Genomic DNA, 19,022 nt, shown 5'->3' with positions numbered 1-19,022 from the left:
GGTGCAACTGGACGGACAGTGACTGTTTGTCATTTGGGAAACATTTTTCTTGGCATTTACCATTGTTATGAAATAGTTCACCATTTGCTGTATAGATAGCACTAGGTACACTGTTTCCTGATAACATTATGGTTCAATTGTGTTACATCCAGGTATGCATATGGGCATATAATTTATTTGATGTAAATTAAAGAAACAATTTAAAGGAATATGTAGAAACAAGTTCATTGTATACAAGAGATATAGTCATTTATAATAAGGTAGTTTGATTAAAATGAGTATGAAATTGTATCTATAATAAAATATAGCCTAGTATTAAAATAGATTATTCTTCTCAGGCAGCTAACTGTAGTTGTAGCACAGCTTTTATCCTAAAGTTTTAGTCACAGTTGTGTTTAATACTAATTGCTTACCTTCCACTTTGCATATTTAAAAACAGTTTGAAAATGAAGAATAGTCAAAAGTGACCCTCCGTGCACGTACCCTCTGTCTGCTGTCCTTTAACCATGCCCCACTTTCTCTCTTGACCACGATAGGTTTGACCTTTGTTTTTTAGTTTAGTGAATTACTTTTCCTTACAGAAAGTCTTGTTTCTTGAGAGCTCTAACTGTGCTATTTGCTGGGCTCTCATCCTTTCTGTTTAAATAATGCAGGTACTTTGATGGAAACCTGGAGAAGCTCTTTGCTGAGTGTCATGTAATTAATCCAAGTAAAAAGTCTCGAACTCGCCAGATGAATACAAGGTCATCAGCACAGGATATGCCTTGTCAGATCTGCTACTTGAATTACCCTAACTCGGTGAGTACCTGGTAGTTTAAGGCTAGCGCTGTGTAAGAGGGTAATTACACAAAGGACAGTTTGGAAACCTGGGAACAATAAATACACCTATTACCTGTCAATACATTTAGAATAAGGAAAGGAAGGAAAAGGTCCTATTTTTCTTCTGTTCCCATTTCCTGTTTGTTTTTTAAACTTGTCCAAGTTGTCATTAAAATGCTGTAATCTTTCTGGAGTTTATTTTACTACCATTTGGAGAACTGTGTAATAGAGGTAAAAATAGATTTAAAAGTTTAACTTATTCTCAAATTTTCAAAATAGAAATTTTTAGGGTACTTTCAAGACTTCATATTTTTTATTAATATCTATTCTGACATAGATTCTTAAAACATGGCAAGTGGGGGCAGAATTAAAATAGGATAGAAGCAAATAATAGAGGTTTCTTTTAAAAAAAAGTAAGTTTTATTGAGTTACACTGGTATACTTCTGCTACATTTAGTGCACTTAGTAAATAAGCTTTAGGGTTAAATGAAGTCTTCGTAGGAAAACATTACCTTATTGGTAACCATGGGAAAATTCTATTTGTGGCAGAAAGATGTTCAATTGATTAGAATGAAGATATTTTTATGGCTCTACCTTAATTACAACATTTTGCTGATGGTTTATGTTTGACTGTTGAGGATTTCTCATTGTTAGTCTTAGACTTTTAGATAAGTATCTAAAGGAGTTCATTTGTAAGGTGCCAACTTGGTCAAATGATCAGTTTTTCTTTTCTGTCTTAAAGTTGTTGTTGTTGTTGTTGTTGTTGTTGTTGTTGTTGGGTTTTGTTTTGTTTTTTTCTCTTTTTTCGTAAAGTTAGAGAAAAAGAACGATCAGGGAAAGTGCAGAACTTTCTGAGTTCTCATGTCCTCGCTGTGGTTCTTAACTGAGTGTTTTCTCTTGGAACTGACTCATTAGTTTTACTTGGTTTGAAGTTTTATTTTTCAAATGAGTTGAGTTTGGACATCCTTCATTTCTTTATGGCCTGGGAGATATATCATTTGCTTCCTTATATCATAATGTATTTTTTTATACAATCGCTGGAACTTTGAAATACATTAAACTCGGGTTTTAACATTGTTTTATCTTGCATAGATTGTTTGTTTATGCCAGTTAATGATTTTTTACCATTGGCTGGAGAGATGGCTCAGCGGTTAAGAGCACTGACTGTTCTTCCATAGATCCTGAGTTCAAATCCCAGCAACCACATGGTGGCTCAGAACCATCTATAATGGAATCTGAGGCCCTCTTCTGGTGTGTCTGAAGACAATGACAGTGTACTCACATTAAAAAATATAAATAGATAAATAAATAAGAGTAAATCTTAAAAAAAATTTTTGCCCTGCCTACAGTTTCAAAGGTGTCTGTGAGGTAGTACTAAGATTTAAATAATTTATTTCAGTTTATAAGTACTTTTCTTTTGCCCTTTCCTTTGCTTTCAGTATAGCCACTGTCTCCTTTATTCAAATCTTTAATATTAGAGTACTGGAGCTAGTTAATAGAATTATGAGTTACATTTTCAGTGCCCTCGGTATTTCCCAAGATTCTTACGAAAAACATGAAAATCAGGACCAGACATTTGTAGTATATATTTTGGCTTTGTATATTGCTGATGATGGAAAACTTAAGTCATTAACATTGCAGGAACAGTTCTAAATTTTAAAGACATAATGGAAAATAAGCATATAGTTTGCCTTGAATGATAGGCAATCTGAGAATAAATAAATGATAGCATAGAAACATGTTGAAGGAACCTGTGTATTTACTTCTAGTAAGTGTTACATTTACTTATTTACTCTATATGTGAGTGGGCATGTATGGAGGAGAGTCAGATGACAGCTTGTTGGAATTGGTTCTCACCTTCCCTCATGTGGGTTCTGAAGATTAAATTCAGGCTGTCAGGCTTGGCAGCAAGTGCCTTTATCTCTGTGCTGTCTCCTCAGCTTGCTTTTCGTTTTGCTCTGACCACATACCTTCATGGCATATGAACTTATTTTTGCTTATGCTTAGAGGACACAGTCCATCATAGCAGGGACGGCACAGTTGTGGGAATGGAATGTTAAATATTTGATTGTCTCTACAGTCAGGAAGCAGACAGTGCTGGCTTTCTCCTTTCCACGTTTTATTCCTTTTGAGTCTCCATACAGAGAATAAGAGTTCCATCTGCTTCAGGGTGGGTTTTTTTCCATGGTTGATTTCCTTTGGAGTCTTCTTCATAAGCAAACCTTAGGGGTGTTTTTCTCCTGGAGACAGAAACTAAATAGGTTGAAAATGAATGTTAAGACTCTATGAAGTTGACACCACATGGCCAAAGTGCGAACAACATTGGTTCACTTTCTGTTGCTGTGACAAAATACCTGAGATAATCAGCCCGAGGAGAGACAATTGATTTGTCTCATGGTTTCCAAGGCTTCAGGTTTTGATCTTCTTTTCCTTAGGTCTGTGGGGAGAACAGACTTCATGATGCAATCCGTGGTTCAATAAAGCAGCTTGGGAAAGTGGAGCAGAAAGGGAGAGGAAAAGGCAGGAGATCCAGCTTTTCTTTTCAGAGGGGCATTCTGTATTTACAGTTAATATGACTAAAATTCCAAATAATTCTCTTACTCCTAAAGGTTCTACAACTTCCAGTAACCTCATGAACTGTGGTTTTAAGTCTTCAATATACCGGCTTCAGGGGACAACCCACAACAGGACACAGTTCATTTATGGATTCATAGGAATTGATAACAGAGGGTGTGATAAACAAGACAGGAAAATGTAGCAGAAACCAAAGAAAGAGTAAACAAAGTAAGAGTGCTATTGACCTAAGAAAAGAAAGTCAACTTGAAGTTAAGGAGTTCATTAGTAATCTCCGAGAGTTAAAGTTGTCTGATTAAAGAGCTATGAGTGGAAACTACTAATGTTAGTGGACAATATAACACAACACAATTAGTTATTTTCTCATCATTTCAAGGTCAACTACTCAGATGATTGGTTTTGATCAGTTTTAGCAGTGTCACGTGAATTCCTTTATGGGATTTTATTAATGTTTTGTCATTTCTTTAAGAAACATGTTTATTTGTACTGCTCTGTAAAACATTAATAATTTCTTATTTACATAAATGTACCTTTATTTTCCTAGAAAGCAGTTTTACCTTTATACAGTAGACATATGAATAGAGGCTTTTAAATAACTTGTGTGAGAGTGGGGTGTGTGTGTGTGTGTGTGTGTGTGTGTGTGTGTGTGTGTGTGTACCCTTTTTGAAGGGTGGGGGTCGTTTTGTTATTTTCAATAAGGTAGTATCATGTTGTCTAGGTTGGCCTGAATCTTATGATGATCTTCTGTTTCAGTTACATTACAGGCACATATTAACACACTTGGGCTACATAAATGTTTCTAACATCTTACATAGTACTTTGGAATTAATTGCGAGAGAAGGTCTCACTTTGATTTACTAAGATTTTAGATTGAGCGCTAGGTAAATTCATAGAGTCACTACTTTTATTGCACCTTAACAGTGCTTTTTTATTTTGAATCAAAATAGCTTAAAAAGTAGGTAACGATCATGTGACCCTACAAAATGCTGTGACTACTACACTTTGGATGTGTTGGTCCTCACTTTTAATCACAATTTTTGGGAGGCAGAGGCAGGGAGATCTCTGAATTTGAGGCCAGCCTGGGCTACAGAGTTTTAGGACTACACAGAGAAACCCAGTCTTGAAAAACAAAAACAAACAAACAAAAAAAAAAACCAAAAAACAACAAACAAAAAACCAAGGACAGAGTCCCATCTCCATGTTAAAAATTCCACATAGAATCTTAGTGCACCAACACTACTTGGAAGAATCTTGTCTAGGCCTAATCTTATTTTACTGGTTTTTTTTTTTTTTTTTTTTTGGTTCTTTTTTCCGGAGCTGGGGACCGAACCCAGGGCCTTGCGCTTCCCAGGCAAGCGCTCTACCACTGAGCTAAATCCCCAACCCCCTTATTTTACTTTTAAAGAAGTTGTTTTGTTTTAAATGATGTATATGGTGGAACAGGTTGTGCATGTATGTGTGACCCATACAGGTCAGAAGGGTCAGATTCTGTGGAGCCTGGAGATGTAGACAGTTGCGAGCTGCTGCTTGACCTGTGCTGAAAAATGAACCCGGGTCCTTTGCCAAGCAGTATGTGCTCTTCATCTCTTTTTAACCCATTTAGTTTATTAAGCTCTTGAGAGAACTAATGTCTCAATTATTCTGTTTTTACAAGCAGAACTGCTTTAATTTTGGAGATTATATTTCTGATGGAGGAAAGATGAAAATTTTAAAAATATATATATTTATCTGATCATGGTTTATTCTCTCCAAAAAGATGATTCTTACTGAACTTTAATAATATGCTATTAGAAAAAAGACCTTTAAGTCATTGGGAGTGGGGTTACATGGGATAACCCAGTGAAAACTGAGCAAATTATGGGAGGAAAATGCCTGAGGAAAGAAACAGACTGAATAGGTATCTCCTACTCCTCCCCACCCCCTACATGCACAAAGTTGAAACTTTTACTATTTTTAAAAATGAATTAAAACTATTCAAGTGGTTATGTGTGTGGATCTTGGAGGATTTATGAGGAAGAATTAGGGCAAATATGATTTTTTAAAATTATATAATATATTTTCAAAGAACAGCCGAGCATGGAGGTGAACACCTAGAGTTAGAGGCAGGCAAATCTATGTGAGTTTTCTGCCACCCTGGTCTCCAGAGAAATCTGTGTAGAAAAATAAACAACCAAAAACAAAGAATTTTAAAAAGTATATTTTAGAACCTAAATAATTTGTTTTTCAGATATTGCATTGGTAAAAGCTCTGACGAAATGGGTGTGAGAAACTGGGTGTGCTGCCACTTGTGACTAGAGGACCTGATAATAACTTTCAATTTGTACTTATATCCCTGTCATCTTCTATGTATTTCTTCTTTATTATGTCATGTCTCTACAAAATGTATTAGTCAATGTGACAGTGGTATAAAAAGTGCATTAATAGTGAACTCTTTTTTTTTTTTTTTTTTTTTTTTTTGTTCTTTTTTTCGGAGCTGGGGACCGAACCCAGGGCCTTGAGCTTCCTAGGCAAGCGCTCTACCACTGAGCTAAATCCCCAACCCCAATAGTGAACTCTTGAAGAAATTGAAGTTTTAAAGTGGTAAACCATAGGACCAGAACACTTGTTCTGTTCTTCCTGGAGTGTATGTAGCCAAGTTCAGTTCTCAGCACCACATTACACAGCCACCAAGCAAGCTGCAGGGAGATTTTAGTAACACTGGTTTCCTTGACTACCTACACATATATGTGCCTATTCTCCATCCCTTCACATACACACGGAATTAAACAATAGACACAGCTTTGAAGAACAGACAAAGGATAAATTAGTGTGTCATTATGGAGTCACTGCAGAGTTTAAAAACCCAAACAATGAAAGTAACAAAATATAAAAGAGAGCATGAGACTCTCTTCCGTATGTACACATTAGGTTATCTTTGCATGTATGTACCAAAATTGAAGACAGACGGTGTTTCTGAGTAAATGAGGCAGAATAGGGCACAAGCAAGGTTATTTCCACATAAATGCACACTGCAAAGGCATTTGCTCTCCTCTGTTCAGATCACACTGTCTCACAGTGTTGCTCAGGTTGAAGGGCAGTAACTACTCACACTTTCCATACCACTTCTGGTGCTTAGCAGGCACCTGGTAGGGCTCCATAGCTGAAGCCCCTTTTATGTTGAAATAGTTTGTTTGCCTCCGTCTCCCAAACATCTGGAGGTACAGGCACATGCCACTGTAAACACATTAACATTGCTTGAAAGCTCTCACATCCATGTCAACACAGCTTTACCAATCTAGCATGATAAATGAATTACTTGATTCGGTTTTTAAAATAGAATCCTCAAAGAATTTTTTACAGTGCATTTTAATGTATTGTTTAAAATATCCTAAATTTTTGTATTACTCAATATTAGTCATAACTATTGTAAGGTTGGTTTTGTTTTCTTGTATTTATTTTATAGTGCTAGGGAATCTAACTTAAACATCAGACAAATTAGATAAAAACTGCCTCTGAGTCATTGTCAGGTAAAAGCAAAATAAGTTAACCATTTATTTGAGTCTTAAGCCTTATAAATACACTATACTTCGTTTAAACATTGTCTTTACAATTACTTTTTCTAAACATTGTAGGCGAGGATTAAAATACAATCTATTATTAATCTTTCTTTGTTCTGAGGCCATGTCTTAAACTGTTTGTCTCAGGCTGTCCCTAATCTCTTTGGTTCTCTTTCCTTAAGCCTCATAGTGCTGGAATCATAGGCATACATTTCTATGCCTGACTTTCTATTGTCCTTAACTATTTATTTTATAGTTATGGTAATTAATCTTAGGGTCTCATGCTTGCAGGCAAGGGCTTGAACACTGAGCTGTATTCCATGTATTCAAGACTGGTCCTAAATTCTTCATCCTCCTGCATTTACCTCTGAGTTCTAGATTATAGACAGATTAAAGACACTATACTTGGTTTTGCAATAAGTATCTTGATTTAATACAAGTTTATTAATCATTATTAATTGCTTTTCTCAAGACAAGAGTTTCACTATATAGCCCTGCCCGTACAAAACTTTAGTTTTGGTTATTTTTTGTTTGTTTGTTTGTTTTTGTTTTTTCCTTCGCGGAGCTGAGGAACGAACCCAGGGCCTTGCGCTTGCTAGGCAAGTGCTCTACCATTGAGCTAAATCCCCAACCCCGAAAATTTTAGTTTTTAAGTCACTACATTTTACAGAATTCCATGAAGTCCTGTATGTATTTGAAAAACATTCAGAAATATAGGTTTGTTAAGTTTAGTGCTTTTGTAATTATCTTAGCATACTATTTAATATGGCTTTTGCTATATTCATATTTTTCCATGATCGTAATTTTTAAATTTTAAGTATTTTTTATATAACCTCTTCCCCACAAAACCCAACAAGCCCATACCTTTTGATATTCACTTCTCCTTTCCCCACAAATCTACAGCCCTAGACAAACATCTTTTCTTTTTCTAAAGACTTGTCTGTTTTGTACCTTTCATCTAAATTGTGTGAGATCTTTTGTTGGCTATTTTCATTTAGCATGTTTTCAGGGTTTATTCATGTTGTAACATATATCAGAACTTTATTCCTTTTTGTTACTAAATATTCTATTATATAGCTGTTTCACATTTATCTGTTCATGAATGTCTTAAGTTGTTTCTTTATTTTGGCTATTATGCATGATGTAACTATCAATACTGTGTACAAATTTTTATAGGGATGCATATTTTTTAATTCTATTCAGTAATATACTGTGGGAGAATAGTGGGTGGGTCATATGGTGTGTTTTGAATAAGAGTGGTTTGCCAGGTATGCATCTGCCTCTCTGTAAGCTGCTCAAGGGAGGCAGAACACAGTCCGTGATAGATAGGGGTCCCAGCTAGTGGTTTTCTGGGCAAGAAACGGGATCTGGGACAGATACTGTGGTTCTCAATCTCCTGTGTACCCAGACGCTGGCGACCATATGGGGATTTGAGAATGGGGCAGCTGCTCAGTGATTACCCTATGGGCCAGACAGGAAGTTGATGGGTGGGTGAGTCCAGGACAAGTTGGAATCCAGTTTGGTTTGGTTCTGAGTAAGTGTCAAGAGTACAGAGGCCATCTCTGAAAGAGAAAAGGCCATCTCATGGAAAATTAGGCAGGGCTCTTTACAACCACGCCCCCCATCCCTCATCCTTGATGAAGGAGACAGTTCTTACTTGTCCAAACTGTTTTGTTTCATGGTGGATGTGAGTGGATATGTCTTACTCTTGGGGCAATAAGGAGTGGCCAGGAAGAAAAGCTCATTGGCTAAATACCTGAGATCTATCGACATACCTCATTAGCATGGAGAACTCTAGGGTTTGTTGTTGTTGTTTGTTTTTATGTTTGAGTTATTTTTTTTTGTTTTGTTTTTTTTTTCTATGTGACCATTTGTCATAGTCCCTCTCAGTGGGCTGTCATGATTACATGTTCTAGGACAGGTAAAGCTTGGCAAGGAGCTGATTCCCCAGGGATTTTGTACCTGCTTCAACTGTACTAGTTCTTCTGTCTGGTAGCACAGTCCACTTGCCCCACAGTGATTCTCACAGGCTCATATATTTGAATGCTTAGTACCAGGTTGGTGGAACTGTTTGGGAAGGATTAGGAGATAGTGCGTCACTGGGATTGGTTGTCGTTGATGTTTCAAAAACCTGTAGACTTTCTAGTTAGGTGTTTCTGTCTTGTGATAGTGGATCAGATGCAAACCTTCATGCTGCCATGCTTTCTGCTATGATGGTTATAGGCTCTAACCTGAAACCATGAGCTCCAAATTAAACATTCTGTTATACCTCACCTTGTCATGGTTTTGTCACAGCGTAGAAAAGTAACCAAGGCAGAAATTATGACAACTGCATTTAGTATTTTGAGATAGTTGTTGCCTGGTTGTTTTCCAGAGATTTTCATGAAGCAGTATATTGGAATAGGCTTCCAATTTGTCCATCTCCATACTTGGTAATATCTGTTTTTTTAATTATAGCTCTCCTAGTGAGTGTGATATGGTATCTCATTGTGGTTTGATTTGCATTTCCATAGTAGGTAACAAAATTGAACATTACCATTTTGTGTTCAGTAGTATGTTTTTCATACATTTGTATATATTTAACTCAGACTTGTTATTGTTTACCTCTAAAATTTGTAAAGATTAACCACAGATACATTCCTGTTAATTAGATAGTCTGTGTTCAAAGCAGATTTTAGGATATTTTGGGTTATTGTCGAATGGGCATTTTAGATACTAGGTAGTTTCACTTTTTTCTTTTTAAAAATAATGTCTTTGTTAAAATTCATTTTTAATTTTTGTTACAGTATTTTACTGGCCTTGAATGTGGACATAAGTTTTGTATGCAGTGCTGGAGTGAATATTTAACTACCAAAATAATGGAAGAAGGCATGGGGCAGGTAATTTGATTTTCATTTAAAACATTTATTTGTAATGTTTAGACCCTTCTATAAAGATAAAAGTTTGGGGATTAAACATTTTTCTAGATTAAAAGTCTTAGGAGAAAAAAAAAGATTTAGGATGTGACATTCCCATTAATCAGCCTAATGTTGGTAATGTTTTCGTAGTAGGCGTCAACTCTGATGAGCTTTGTTTGCTTTTAACTTTCCCTTTCTATGCTGCAAAAACAGTTACTTAGAAGGATGGTTAGACTCAAAGACATACTTCTGAGATATAAAGGGAAGGGATTGAGAGCCTGCAAACAGGAAAGTGTCATCAGAATCTAGGGAATGCAGGTGATGGTGAGCGTCCTGTAAGTGGTGTTAATGAAGGCATGTCTGACACTTGCATCTCTTTCAGACTATCTCGTGTCCTGCGCATGGCTGTGATATCTTAGTGGATGACAACACAGTTATGTAAGTATTTCTCATCGATTCTGCACATTGAGTATTGCTTTGGTAGTTAAACCAAATTATCTTTTACTTAGTACCTCTGAAAATTATTAAAATTCAAGAGACTTTTATTCCCCACTCATTTCTTTATAATACAATTTCTATTGCAATTTGCTTAGGTGGTCATTCTTATGGTATGTTTGGCAATATGAGATAGTCAAACTTTGGTAAGTCTTGGAAGTGTATAATGGGGTAATGAATGTTAATCAGTGTCCTCTGGGTAGCAGGCTAAGACAGAATCAGAGTGTTACTCAGTGAGTTGCCCAGCCTATGTGAGGTTCTGGCTTTGATTTCCTGCATCCATAAAAAATAAAATAAAATAAAAATAAAATAAAATGTGAGTCTGTGAAAATGTATGTGCTAGATTAAAGAGGGAGACCAGGAGTGGATAGACACAGTACAGGTACATACTACCTGAGGAAGAAAAAAAACATTTTCCAAAGGAAGAAACTCAGCTTATGATGCAGCTGAGTTAGGCGGTCTTTGAGGAACTCCAACACATTGAGTCCACAGAGGACTGACTGCCTCAGTAAGCAGAAGGCTGCACCAGAGTCTCCTTGATCTATTAGACCCTCACTGCACTGCTCAGGGATAGGGTGTTTTCTGCTGGAATGCTGCTAATAATTTCAATGGTGCATTGCAGATGGAGGCTGTAAACTAGTTCTCCTGTACAGATCTTCCTCTGTGGATGGAAGGAGGAAACATGGAAAAAGAAGCATAATGAATTCTGATAGAAACCCCATCTGCTTATTTCCTGGGCTAGTGTTATTTTTGTGGCCTCACGTTTATCAGTTGACTTAATTTCAGGATGCCAAGCACGTTGAGGTCTTGAGTGATCCATATACAAATTGTATAGCTAGTTTTAGGTAATTGCCTATACAGGAAGTTTTTTTCTGTGATTAAAAAGTAATAAAAGAAGGGCTGGAGAGATGGCTCACAACCATCTGTAATGGGATCTGATGCCCTCTTCTGGTGTGTCTGAAGACAGTGACAGTGTACTTATATATAAAAAAGGAGCGGGTTGGGGATTTAGCTCAGTGGCATAGCGCTTGCCTAGCAAACGCAAGGCCCTGGGTTCGGTCCCCAGCTCCGAAAAATAGAAAAAAGAAAAAAAAAAAAAAAGGAAGGAAGGAAAAGAAAGAAAGAAAATGACAGCAGTGTGTTTAATAAGCAAATTTATTCTAATAAACCTAAGTTAACGTGACTTGACTTTAGCACAGCTGCTAAAGCTCCTACTTGGGTAATTTTTTATTTTATTTGTGTGTGTGCAAGTACCACAGTGCATGTGGGTCCCAGAAATCCAACTCAGGTTGTTAAATTTGTTAGAAAGTGTTCTTACCTTTGGCAGAAAGGCTCGGTCAGCTTCCTTCTATTCTACCCACCCACCACCCTGACACCTTTAAACCAAGGTTTCTCTGTGCAGCCCTGGCTGTCCTGGAACTAGCTCTGTAGACCAGCCTGTCCTTGAACTCAGATTATCTGCTGCTTCTGCCTCCTGAGCACTGGGCTAAAAGGTGTGCGCCACCACATCACCCAGCTCCATTCTCCCTTCTTTGTTTCAGTCTAGCTGGGTTTCTTTGCAACATAGTTACTGTTAACAGTTCTGTTTTTAATCTTGCTTGTCTTCTATTTCCATTATTGTTGAAGTATCTAAAAATAAGTCACCATTCTTCCTCCTGTTTTCATCTTGTCCCCTGGTACATTCATACCCATTTTTTCTTTTTCTTCTTCTTCAGTGTGGTAGTTTCATCATGCCTGCCATCCAGTGTAACTGTATTTTATGATTCATTCCAGAAATTAGTGGGAACTTCTTTGGTATCATACATAAAATGTCATTCCCCAAAAGGTTCATAATAATATAACATAAAAGTATATGTAAAACAGTATTCAAAGGAAACAAACTATCTCTTACAACTAAAAATAACATAAAATTTAGGGGTGAGGAAATGCCGGGAAGGCTAAACAAAAAATATCACTATTTTTAAATAGTCATGAGCTTTTCTCTTAGGTATTTTATAGTGGCTAACCAGATACTGGAGGGGTTATTAAAGATATGGACAAAAAGAGTTTAACAGTTCATAATGGAGTTTTGTCATAGATACTAGTCAAGGCTGTAGTAATACGTGTATTTTAAAAATACAACATTGATATAGTGGAGGGTGAGTTAAGACTGGGGGAATATTGGTTAATGGGATTGGTTAATGGTTATCTGTAATGTAGGTTAAGGAGGATTTGGAGTCAGTATATCAGTGGGAAGCAAGTAGAAACAACAGATTTTAGAAACAAACTGTGTTACATAAAAGCTTCTAGTATAGTTGTCCATTTAGTTAGGAACTAGTTCCCTTTAGGTTTGGAATCTAATAAACAATGTAAGTAACAGTTAAAGTAACAAGAAAGGAAACCACTCTTAGGAGAAATGTAGAATTAAAAAAAAAAAAAAACACCAAAGTTTTAGTTAAAGAGTAGTAGTCAGGCATGATGGGTGGTACACTCCAAAGGCTGAAGCAGGTAGATTGTAAAATTTACATTATGCTACATAGAGGAATGTAATCTCCAGTCTAAAAAAGAGAAAGATGAGTTAGATGTAGTGAAAGCCACTTAATTGGGTGGTGCTTTGAGTGAAAAGGCAGGAACCAAAGGATTAGAGAATGCCTGGCTAGGGGTTCAGCTCAGCTGGTAGAGGGTTTGAAAGCCTTGGTTCTATTCCTACATGAGACTAGATGTGGTCTCTTATCTGCATAGTGAGCAGGTCATTACATAAGATATTTAAATATGGTGCAAAATTCATGTAGTTGTCAAATAAATTTAGATTTTTGTTATTGTTTTCTTCTGTTTTTTAGTATTCCAGATTAGATAAAGATGAAAGACTTTTGGTAATATCTAAAGTAATGGGAATAAAGTACCAGAGGGAGAATCAATTGTAGCATTTATGAATTGATGCTTGACATTTTTCAAAATGCATGAATTCTTGGACTTTTAGTAATTATTAGCACTTGGGGTATATTATTATACTATTTTTGTTATTAGTTTTTTTGCTGATGTGCCTGATGTTTCGGCTAGTAATTTTCAGAAGATTTGGATTCTGATTTGTCTAGTTAGTTCTATTTGTCTGTCCTGTGTTCAGAGCTTTTTAAACTCTGGATTCAGAAGTTAGTAGTTTTTTGTTAAAGTTGAGAATGTTTTACTTATTTCATGGGATAGAGGTAAGTCAGCATATCACTATGTAACCCTGTCTGGCCTCAATTCACAGAGACCCTTTTGCTTCTTGTCATAGTATTGTATTAAAGGTGTGGGTGCTCTCAGAATCCAGAAGAGGCCATCAGGTTCCCCTGGAGCTGGAGTTGCAAGTGGTTGTGAACCAACTAATGTCAGTTCTGAGAACATAAGTTGGATCCTTTAATAAAAGAACAGCTGCTGCCCTTAGCTACTGAGTTATCCTTTTAGCTTGGTGTGTTTATTAAGACAAGACCCCCCAGACACCCTAGGCTGGTGTTGAGCTTGATATGTAGCTGGGGAAAGCCTTGAACTCTTCCTATTAGCCCTACCTTCCAGATGCTGGGATTACAGGTATCTGTATCACTCTGCTCCACTAGCACGATTATTTCTTAAAACACCTTCCCTTCTTTGTATGGGAGTGTATGTGTATGTGCCTACAGGAGCGTGAATATGTGTGTGGAGATAGAGCCAAGGCTAACCGTGGAAGCCTTAGTCTCTTGGCTTTATCTGGCCTTCTTGCTCTAGGGATCTCTGTCCCTGCATTATTTATCTATGCTTGGAGTATAGGTGGGCTACCCTTCATATTTGTGGGGGTCTGTGTGCACCGCAGTTTCATGTTGCTGTTGTTATTATTAATGTTATTTTTGTTCTTTATTGATCTCATTCCCATTACACCCATTGATGTTGGAAGATCTGCTTGTTTTCATTAGTACATTTATTTTCCTTTTACTTTCCAAACACTTAAAAGATTTCTATTAATAAATCTTGGCTCAATAGACTGTAACTTCCTATTATTTATTTTTCTATGTTGTCTTATTTTGATTTTGCCATCTTATGTCTGTTGAAACCTTCAGTCAGGATTTTATTAAACTTACTCATTTTTCATTTTTCAGGGCTGGGGAGCTAAAATTAATACTTTTCAATTATATAATTTCTAGCTTAATAGTTTTCTGAAAATTTAATTTATTGAGAGACTTCGGTGATTTTATTATTAAAAACTTATAATTTCTTTGTATCATAATAGCTTCATAAAAGGCTGTGCTAACTTAGACATTTGGGCTCTCACAGTTCTGTTGATTGCTTTCCCTCGAATGTGAAATGCATTTTGCTCCTCTCTATATTAACTACATAATCTTTAGTCGAAAGTGGGACCTTTTGTAGATAGTAAATTGTGCTGTTTTCTATAGTGCCCTGCTTCTATTCCTCTCTTGCGTATAAGCTTTGACTATTTGCTGAGTTGGTGTTTCTTTCTAGAATAGTTTAAATGTCTTTGCTAGTCATTCAATGTAAATACACAAATTTGTACCTCCAACTCATAATCCTCTTTTGAACTTGGACTTCTTTATCTTAAGACTTGTCAGCCATCTCCATGTGTGTATTCATAGATTGCACCATGTCTCACCAACACCATTCTCAGCTATCACCTCCTTGTAATCGTTTTTGCTTCTCAAGTTATTACTGGGTGTTAAGGACTTTCCCAAATTACTAGTCTTGATGGTATTCTAGATTTGCCTTTCTCCTATCTTTGGTACCTACTCTTATACCAAATTGTTTGCTCACCCTAACATCTTCCAGGCTACCTGCAATGTGGATAGATACTCTTTCCTATCTATTCCTATTGCCATCAGTATGATTCAGGCCATCTTTATTTTTGCTGGAAGTTTGATGTTGGCTTTAAGTGATTTTTTTTTCATAGTTTCATAACCTTCTAGTAGTATTTTACAAATGCTGTCCTATGCTGTTAACCTTTTTATTATCTTCTCTTACATTTTCTGTTGCAGCTATACAGGGACTTGGTCTCATAAAAATATTGTGCATTTCATTTGCTTTTGATTTTTACTGTTTTTTTCTAGTACCCCCTCTCTATATCACATTTACCACTCGTTCTCAATCTTTAATTCTAATGCATTCATCCTTTGAGTTGTTGTTTAAGACTCAGTTTGATTTTAATTTTGATTTGTTCAGCTTCCTATAAATTTCTAAATTTACCTTCTGTTTTACTTATTTTTGTTGTTGCCTATACTTTGGACTTGCACGATGCAAAGTTATCTTGCTTACATTGACAGAATCAGCTATCATACCCTGAATGTACTGCTCCTCTGGAGTCTCAGTAATTTTTGAATTTTTAAATCACTCCCACTTCCTCTTTAAGATCCAGGTGATTACATACAGTGCCTCCTGCATTCTAAGCCTATTTCTACCACCAAGATATGTCCCTGTTCTAACTCTCAGATGTCTTATTTGTTTCTCAGTGTTTTGAGATCAAACCTGTAGGGCAGTGATGTTGGAGGTAAGAACTCTACCACTGAATTACATCTCCAGTCCTCTTAAATACGTAATAGTGGTAACTGAATGCATCTACTTTTTTTTATGCCTTAGCATCTTTGAATGAGTATTTGAGGAGATAGATTATCATCACTATCACTGGCCTTCAAAAATAGCTCATTAAAAATTTATTTACCATCAAGACTTAGCTTAAATGGTCTTCCCTATACATTAGTCCCTTCTAGATTTATACAGATGCTATACTTTGAGAATTTTTTTGTCACACGAGTTTCTTCCTTGATGCCTTCAAGAAATTAGTGAAAATTATATATCATTTATTACTTATGACCACATGTGTTATTATTCATTGTAATAGTTGATATTTTTATTTCATTTACCTGCTTAGGGTCTCTATCTGTGTCTGTCTGTCTGTCTGTCTGTCTGTCTACACACACACACACACACACACACACACACACACACACACACTTTTATCTCTATGTTATAAAGTCTTTCAAGATGTTCAAGTAGTATATTCACTCCCATCTTTTTTATGGCAATAGCATCTCACTTTGTAGCCTAGGCTGGCCTTGAACTCAAATTTTCTTGGTTAGTTAGCCTCCTAGGTTTTGTGACTATAGGTGTATGCCACCATGTCCAGCTATTTCAGCGCATCTTGAATAACCAGTTGTAACAGTGTCATCTGTGATTGTGATAGCTCCTGATTCCACATCCTCTGAAGTGTACCTTTCGTTTTTAAGTCTGGATTTTAGAGGAATACAGACTCATTGCCATTTATTTTTTTTTTTTAAGATTTTATTTTATATTTTATGTATGTATTACTGCTGCTGTCTTCAGACACACCAGAAGAGGGCGCCAGATCCCATTATAGATGGTTGTGAGCCACTGTGTGGCTGCTGGGAATTGAACTCAGGACCTCTGGAAGATCAGTCAATGCTCTTAACTGCTGAGTCATCTCTCCATTCTGATGATGGATTTCTTTAGGCTCCACTTTAAGGTTTCTGATTAGATGTGACCCACCCACACCGTCAAGGCTTCTTTTACTTGAAGTCAACTCACTGTTAACCACTTCTACAAAATACCTATAGGCAAGCACTAGGCCCTGGGTGTTTTTTTTTTTTTTTTTCAGTTACTACTGTACTTTATTGTGTTCAACCAAATCACCATGTTACAAAAATAGCAAGCTGCCATAATAAAAAATAAGGCTCCTCTATCCAGCACCAGATAGCATCATTTTACTTTCAAGCCTAGAAATTGCACACTTGTATATAAACCAACCGAAGATGAGGATTGAGAGTTCATCTTGGTGGATTTTTCCTTTGATGAATATGAAGTGTCCTTCCTTATCTTTTTTGATGACTTTTAATTGAAAATTTATTTTATTTGATATTAGAATGGCTACTCCAGCTTGCTTCTTCTGACCATTTGCTTGGAAAGTTGTTTTCCAGCCTTTCACTCACTCTGAGGTAGTGTCTGTCTTTGTCTCTGAGGTGTGTTTCCTGTAGGCAGCAGAATGCAGGGTCCTCATTGCGTATCCAGTTTGTTAATCTATGTCTTTTTATTGGGGAGTTGAGGCCATTGATGTTGAGAGATATTAAGGAATAGTGATTATTGCTTCCTGTTATATTCATATTTGGATGTGAGGTTATGTTTGTGTGCTTTTCTTCTCTTTGTTTTGTTGCCAAGACGATTAGTTTCTTGCTTCTTCTAGGGTATAGCTTGCCTCCTTATATTGGGCTTTACCCTTTATTATCCTTTGTAGTGCTGGATTTGTAGAGAGATAATTGTGTAAATTTGGTTTTGTCATGGAATATCTTGGTTTCTCCATCTATGTTAATTGAGAGTTTTGCAGGATATAGTAACCTGGGCTGGCATTTGTGTTCTCTTAGGGTCTGTATGACATCTGTCCAGGATCTTCTGGCCTTCATAGTTTCTGGCGAAAAGTCTGGTGTGATTCTGATAGGTCTGCCTTTATATGTTACTTGACCTTTTTCCCTTACTGCTTTTAATATTCTTTCTTTATTTTGTGCGTTTGGTGTTTTGACTATTATGTGACGGGAGGTGTTTCTTTTCTGGTCCAATCTATTTGGAGTTCTGTAGGCTTCTTGTATGCCTATGGGTATCTCTTTTTTTAGGTTAGGGAAGTTTTCTTCTATGATTTTGTTGAAGATATTTACTGGTCCTTTGAGCTGGGAGTCTTCACTCTCTTCTATACCTATTATCCTTAGGTTTGATCTTCTCATTGAGTCCTGGATTTCCTGTATGTTTTGGACCAGTAGCTTTTTCTGCTTTACATTATCTTTGACAGTTGAGTCAATGATTTCTATGGAATCTTCTGCTCCCGAGATTCTCTCTTCCATCTCTTGTATTCTGTTGGTGAAGCTTGTATCTACAGCTCCTTGTCTTTTCTTTTGATTTTTTATGTCCAGGGTTGTTTCCATGTGTTCTTTCTTAATTGCTTCTATTTCCATTTTTAATTCCTTCAACTGTTTGATTGTGTTTTCCTGGAATTCTTTCAGGGATTTTTGTGTCTCCTCTCTATGGGTTTCTACTTGTTTATTTATGTTTTCCTGGAATTCTTTCAGGCATTTTTGCGATTCCTCTCTGTAGGCTTCTACTTGTTCTCTAAGGGAGTTCTCCACGTCTTTCTTGAAGTCCTCCAGCATCATGATCAAATACGATTTTGAAACTAGATCTTGCTTTTCTGGTGTGTTTGGATATTCCATGTTTATTTTGGTGGGAGAATTGGGCTCTGATGATGCCATGTAGTCTTGGTTTCTGTTGCTTGGGTTCCTGCGCTTGCCTCTCGCCATCAGATTATCTCTAGTGTTACTTTGTTCTGCTATTTCTGACAGTGGCTAGACTGTCCTATAAGCCTGTGTGTCAGGAGTGCTGTAGACCTGTTTTCCTGTTTCCTTTCAGCCAGTTATGGGGACAGAGTGTTCTGCTTTCGGGCGTGTAGTTTTTCCTCTCTACAGGTCTTCAGCTGTTCCTGTGGGCCTGTGTCCTGAGTTCACCAGGCAGGTTTCTTGCAGGGGAAAAGTTGGTCCTACCTGTGGTTCCAAGGCTCAAGTTTGCTCGTGGGGTACTGCCTAAGTCCTCTCCGCGGCGGCAGCAACCGGGAAGATCTGCGCCGCTCTTTCCGGGAGCCTCCGTGCACCAGGGTTCCAGATGGCGTTTGGTGTTTTCCTCTGGCGTCTGGACGTGCGCAGAGTGCAGT

General features: G+C 36.9%; 1 protein-coding gene across 3 annotated transcripts in view; it reads left to right on the top strand.

The window, feature by feature from the left end:
• The window catches only part of Arih1 (ariadne RBR E3 ubiquitin protein ligase 1), a 103,594-nt gene that overhangs the window by 52,207 nt on the left and 32,365 nt on the right, over positions 1-19,022 (top strand). For all 3 annotated transcript variants that reach the window (XM_087561020.1, XM_087561021.1, NM_001013108.3), the window contains 3 exon segments: positions 654-798; positions 9,716-9,808; positions 10,209-10,264. In XM_087561020.1, coding sequence (XP_087417146.1) covers positions 654-798; positions 9,716-9,808; positions 10,209-10,264 — 294 coding nt within the window.

This window comes from Rattus norvegicus, chromosome 8 (assembly GCF_021556685.1).
Source record: "Rattus norvegicus strain SHRSP/BbbUtx chromosome 8, alternate assembly SHRSP_T2T, whole genome shotgun sequence".
Lineage (NCBI taxonomy): Eukaryota > Metazoa > Chordata > Mammalia > Rodentia > Muridae > Rattus > Rattus norvegicus.
This window is presented reverse-complemented; position numbering and strand designations above follow the sequence as displayed.